General features: G+C 42.6%; 1 protein-coding gene across 1 annotated transcript; it reads right to left on the bottom strand.

Annotated features, from left to right (window-relative positions):
- Nucleotides 1-2,024: 2,024 nt before the first annotated feature.
- Nucleotides 2,025-5,131, bottom strand: LOC122873122 (zinc-binding protein A33-like). Its single transcript, XM_044189475.1, has one exon. It carries the CDS (start codon nt 3,971-3,973, stop codon nt 2,615-2,617), a length of 1,359 nt encoding a protein of 452 aa, XP_044045410.1. The 5' UTR covers nt 3,974-5,131; the 3' UTR covers nt 2,025-2,614.
- Nucleotides 5,132-5,216: the final 85 nt, after the last annotated feature.

Genomic DNA, 5,216 nt, shown 5'->3' with positions numbered 1-5,216 from the left:
TATGGTCTGTGTATGTGTCAATCATTTAGGAACGCCTGCCTTACAGCAGTGCCCCTAAAAATAAACATAAACGTAGAGCCCCGTAGTTAGTTAACAGTGGTGTTGCAATGGTTACCTGCAGTTTAACATATGATTAAAAATGGTGGTTGAACTGTTTGACAAGTCGTGTTATGTAGTAATCGACAGTTCATATACATTGTACTGCTACAGACAATATTACATTATGCAAATTGAAATTAAGGTATATAACGACATCTAACTGAATATAGAGACACAATATAGAGATTAATGCCCTGCTCTCTGTCTGCAATAAAAACTATTTCATGTGTTCAAATTCAATTTCAAGAGGTGGATTTATCGAGGATGACTCCACTTCACAGCTGAAAGCTGCCGTCCTTTTCTCGAAATACTCAGAGGACCCAGAGTTGTTTCTGAGCGTCAAGGAGCCTTCAAACACGGCAAAAAATAAAGTGACAGAGAGAATCTGAAGACCAGTGCAGAAATGACATTCACTCTCAGCTCAAGCTTGCAGTAGCTGCAGAGTTGTCACGACTCTTTGAGTAAACGTGCTATTTGATTGTTTTAATTCATTGTAGTCTAAATACCAGCTGATATTAAAACAGAACCATGACACACAGACACCCAGAGGTCCTGTTCATGATACATGCTGCTAAAACCTGTACAGCTGTACAGTAGACAGTGACACAAACTCAAAGAGTTGAAATGAATGATAATGTGAACTGAAACATCTCAACAACTGTTGGATGGACGTTCCCCTCAGGATGAACTGGAATAACTCTGCTGATCCTCTGACTTTCCATCCAGCGCCACCATCAGGTCGACATGTTAATGTGTCCAACGCTTTGGTTTCTGACCAAATACCTGCAGAGCTGCTGACCTTCACAACTCACATAGATGTTACTTTCAGTTTTGGAACCTTTTTGACTGTTTTTATTGTCATTTTATTGCTATTTAGTTTTGACAATTTAGTTTTTGTTTCCATTCTAAGTTCTATCTTTTCATGTGTAGAGTTATTTCACTTGTTTCCTGATCTTTATATTTGCCCTGTTTTTCCTGTTCTTGTTTTATGACGAAACAGCAGAGAAGGATTCAGTTCTTAAACCACCAACATTATCCGTCTGCGACCACCGTAATAAACCCGGGACCGGGGGCCGCAGCATCTCGCAACAAGCCGATATAACGGCATGAAAAACACAACATGTAAACAAAAGTTGTGTTTGATGCTTAAATCCAAGAGTAATCACTTCTCCAGTGTCCCTGCGCCTTCTTGAATCCATGTCAGCCGGCTTGTATACATCTGCATTGCATGGGGGGGGATGAAGATGGCAGACCTCAGCCTTCCGTCTGATTACACGGTCTGTGTCCCCATCTGGGGGCTGAATCGAGTTCTGCATCAACCAAACTCATTGGCCTGGCTGAGAGGAATCCATAGCTGTGTCACACTCGACTCTGGGCCTTTCCGTTGTGCATTTATCTGCCTGTACAGCACGGAGCGCTTCAGTCCTATATGAATATTGATCAGTATTCATTGTGTTTTCTATATTTCTATGCATTTTGGGACATACACGTTATTTGTAAGATGGCTATATGGAAACAAATAGTGTTTTGAAGTAAAAGTCCCAGTAAAAAGTGAATAGTAAACATGGCCAAAACACGGAGACCGCCTGAGTTTATCTTTATAGATTGCATCATAAATGGTGTATTTTAGTGTATTTTCAGCACATTTGCAGTTACATTTGTAGTCAAACGGTAGGAGAACACATCCAGCTGCATTATTAGCCACTGGACCCTTGTTATGATGGTTATATTGCCTTGAAATTCAGATTTTATACTAGGCGTGGATGAAAATCTTATTTTTTTCTTTATTGCATTGCTTATTATCTATCAAAGGAGACCAGATATATGCATATAGGCCGTATGGTTGAGGAGCTATAGCTGATTCATTTTGGGTAAAAAATAAAGTTTGTTGCATCTGAACAATGATTGGCCGCTCAAACATGCAGTTATTGATTCATTGATTCTTGTTTCTTTATTTAAATCCTCATCAGCTTCACAGAGTGGTTGCTGGTCTTCATGGCTCCACACACACACACACACACACAAGTCAAAACAATAAAACATGAACAACTATTTAAAATGGCACAGTGTCCATAAACAAGAAAAGGCTAAACGAACAAAAACATAAAGACACTAAGTGAAATAATTTTACATACGAAAAGGTCGACAATAGAAACAAAAAGTGTCAAACTAAATACGAAGAATAACAAAAAATTAACAGATGTTTGTAATCAGAATCAGAAATACTTTATTGATCCCCGAGGGGAAACTCTTTCGTTACAGCTGCTCGCCTTTACGTCAGCGCACACAGGAAGAGAAGTACTAAGCAAAAAATATAATACACTATAATACAGCTATGACAAATTAAAAATAAAGTGGATATAAGTATAAAGCTAAAATAAGTGCAAGTACAAAAAGTACAAAAAGTGGATTTACAATGTAATAATGAGGCAGCAGGAGGAGCAGCGGCAGCCTAACAGAGACTTTTCCCTTGAAGAAATAAGCAGCATCATAAATATAATCATCCTCTTCATCTCTAACTGCTCTGCTCCACTGTCACACAGACCTGCAGTGCTGATATCTGCAGTTCATCCCAAGGGTTAATGTATGGAAACAGCCTCTCAGTGAAAGTGTGTGTGATGGTGTGTATGTGTGTGTCAGTGTCAGGATCAGAGAACCGCAGCGTTCCTCTGTTCCAGTCCAGATTCACTCTGATCCTCTGGAGCTTCTTCCGCACTTGGAAGTAAGTGTCCGGAGCTGGTGGTGAGTACGCTATGTATGTACCGTTTAGAAACCATATTCCCCATAATCCAGACAGTATGCGTCCCTTCCTCCGGACAGACTCTGCTAACACACCCAGTCCCCAGTCTGTGCTGTCTCCAACCTCGACATCCCAGCTGTGAGTCCCTGAGTTGAAGCCCTCAGAGCCCAGGACGCCGCAGTAAAAACCATCGATCCTCTCTGGGTTGTCAGGAAGCTGCTGCCTCCGTCCCCGTCTCACACTGGACAGATCCTCAGACAGGATGAGTTCTGGATGAGCAGTGTTTGGGTCCAGGATCACAGGAGTGTAGGAGACCGTGTCCTTCATCTTGTCCCAGATGTTGAAGGTCAGGTTGCCCAGGTGTTTGGCCTGGTCTAGCAGAGCGCCTGAGAGCGGTGGGTCCTCCAGCAGGGGGCGCTGCTGGACTCTCTCCACTGCAGCCGTGTAGCTGAGCAGGAACGAGACGTCTTCAGCTCTCAGCTGCTCCTCTGCGGCTCTGACTGCGTCTGAAAGGACTGCTATCTCTCTGCTCAGGGCCTCCATCTTCTCCTTCATCATCTGACTCTTCTGCTCCTCTTCCTCCCTCAGTGCAGCCACCCTGGCCTCCTCTTCCTCTTCTAGGAACTGGTGAAGCTTCTTAAACTGCTCCTTAATCTGCCTCTCTGTGAGTCGGGCCTGGACCTTCACGTGTTCTGCTGTCTGACCAAACTTCACTTTAACTTCTTTAAAAGCCTTTAACTTCTCCTTTAAGGGCTCCAGAGTTTCCTGAAGTCTCTCTTTGTGTTGTCGCGCAGCTTCATCGATGCAGACAAGGCACACTGGCTGCTGATGATGATGATGGTCCAGACAGAAGAGTTTGAGTTTCTCAGAGCGCAGACTGCAGAGAGCCTCTGAAGCTCTCTGATCTCTCTCCTGTAAGAAGGCCTCACACAGGTTCTTTAACACCAGGTTCAAAGTTGGTTCTGACTTTGAAGACCTTCTCTGACAAAGTGGACACTCTCGTGTTGGTTTCGCTCTCCACCAGCTCTTCAGACAGTCTTTACAGAAGCTGTGGCTACATGACAGAACAACAGGATCTCTAAAGACCCCATGACAGACCGGACAGCGGAGAGCCTCCTCTGATCTGGAAGCCATTTTGTCTCTGAGTGAAGCAGCCGGGCACGTTACAACAGGAGGTAATCAGCTGTGTTCCCCTCCCTGCGGCAGAAAGTTGCCTCAGTGACTTTCACTTTGAGTGTTTGAGTGTTTTTTCAGTCAGCAGCAGGTTACAGCTGGAGTATTTCCCGACTCCAGCTCTCCTCCCTCCTGTAACTGTCCTCCCTCAGTTGAAGTCTTTGTAATGAAGGGAAATCTTACTGTCTGTCTGTTGCTGCGTCTCTTCTCCGTGAGAACTGAGCAGGAACAAGCTGTTTCCTGGTTTGTCTCAGATGATGTCATGCAAAGGGTGGAGCTTTGTCATCTTAAAGGGAACAGATGATAAATGTGATGAATATGATCCATCACAGTGCTTTGGATCTAAAACGTTATATATTATAACAACGGAATGAAAAAATAACAACGGAGTGAAAAACTTGAATTTCCTTCCCCACGGGGATAAATAAAGTCATTCTTCTTTGTATTTTGACCAAATTCCACAAAAATATATACAAAAAATTATTATTATGAGTATTATGAGCACAAACTTCTATTCTTCTATCTTACCTTCAGCTCAGAACAAATGTTGTCCATTAAAAATCACTGTTATCACTATTTTGTTGTAGTGCGCTTTGCTGTTTTATATATTTCACAAATATATTAAAGATACAATAAAAAGCTGCACATTATCTGACTGTTGCTCTCAGAAGAAAAACACTGATTTGACTCAGCCTCTAACTGTGTATTGGATACTGTGTGCTCTTTGTTTGGTGTGTAACCATTTTCCTGATCTGCTTGTTGTTTGTGTTATTTATTGTTGTGACAATACTTTCATGTTGCCTTCTTGGCTCTCCGTAAAGGTTTCTCATTTTAATCCCATCGACACTTTTACTCGATGAAATAAAAGGAAAAGATAACGGTGAATCTCATTTTGTGGTTGACCTTGGTGCAGGTTGCAGCGCTCCTAAAATGCCAGCTGCACTGGAGCCGTGCTGGTGAACAGGTATGCATGTTAGTGCTGCCCCCCGCTGACAACAGGTGAGACACACAGGAAGAGACTAATGACTGAAAACACATCAGTTTGAGTAAGTTTCACCCCTCACCGTTAACACTGAGGACAGTCTAATCAGGATTTACACACACGAGTTATTAGCTGATATTTACCTGATAACCTTTACAAAACTCTAAAAACTGTTGATTAAGCTCGACTTCTGGCAGCAACAACTTCCATATTACCCCCCCC

This window comes from Siniperca chuatsi, linkage group LG3 (genome assembly GCF_020085105.1).
Source record: "Siniperca chuatsi isolate FFG_IHB_CAS linkage group LG3, ASM2008510v1, whole genome shotgun sequence".
Lineage (NCBI taxonomy): Eukaryota > Metazoa > Chordata > Actinopteri > Centrarchiformes > Sinipercidae > Siniperca > Siniperca chuatsi.
This window is presented reverse-complemented; position numbering and strand designations above follow the sequence as displayed.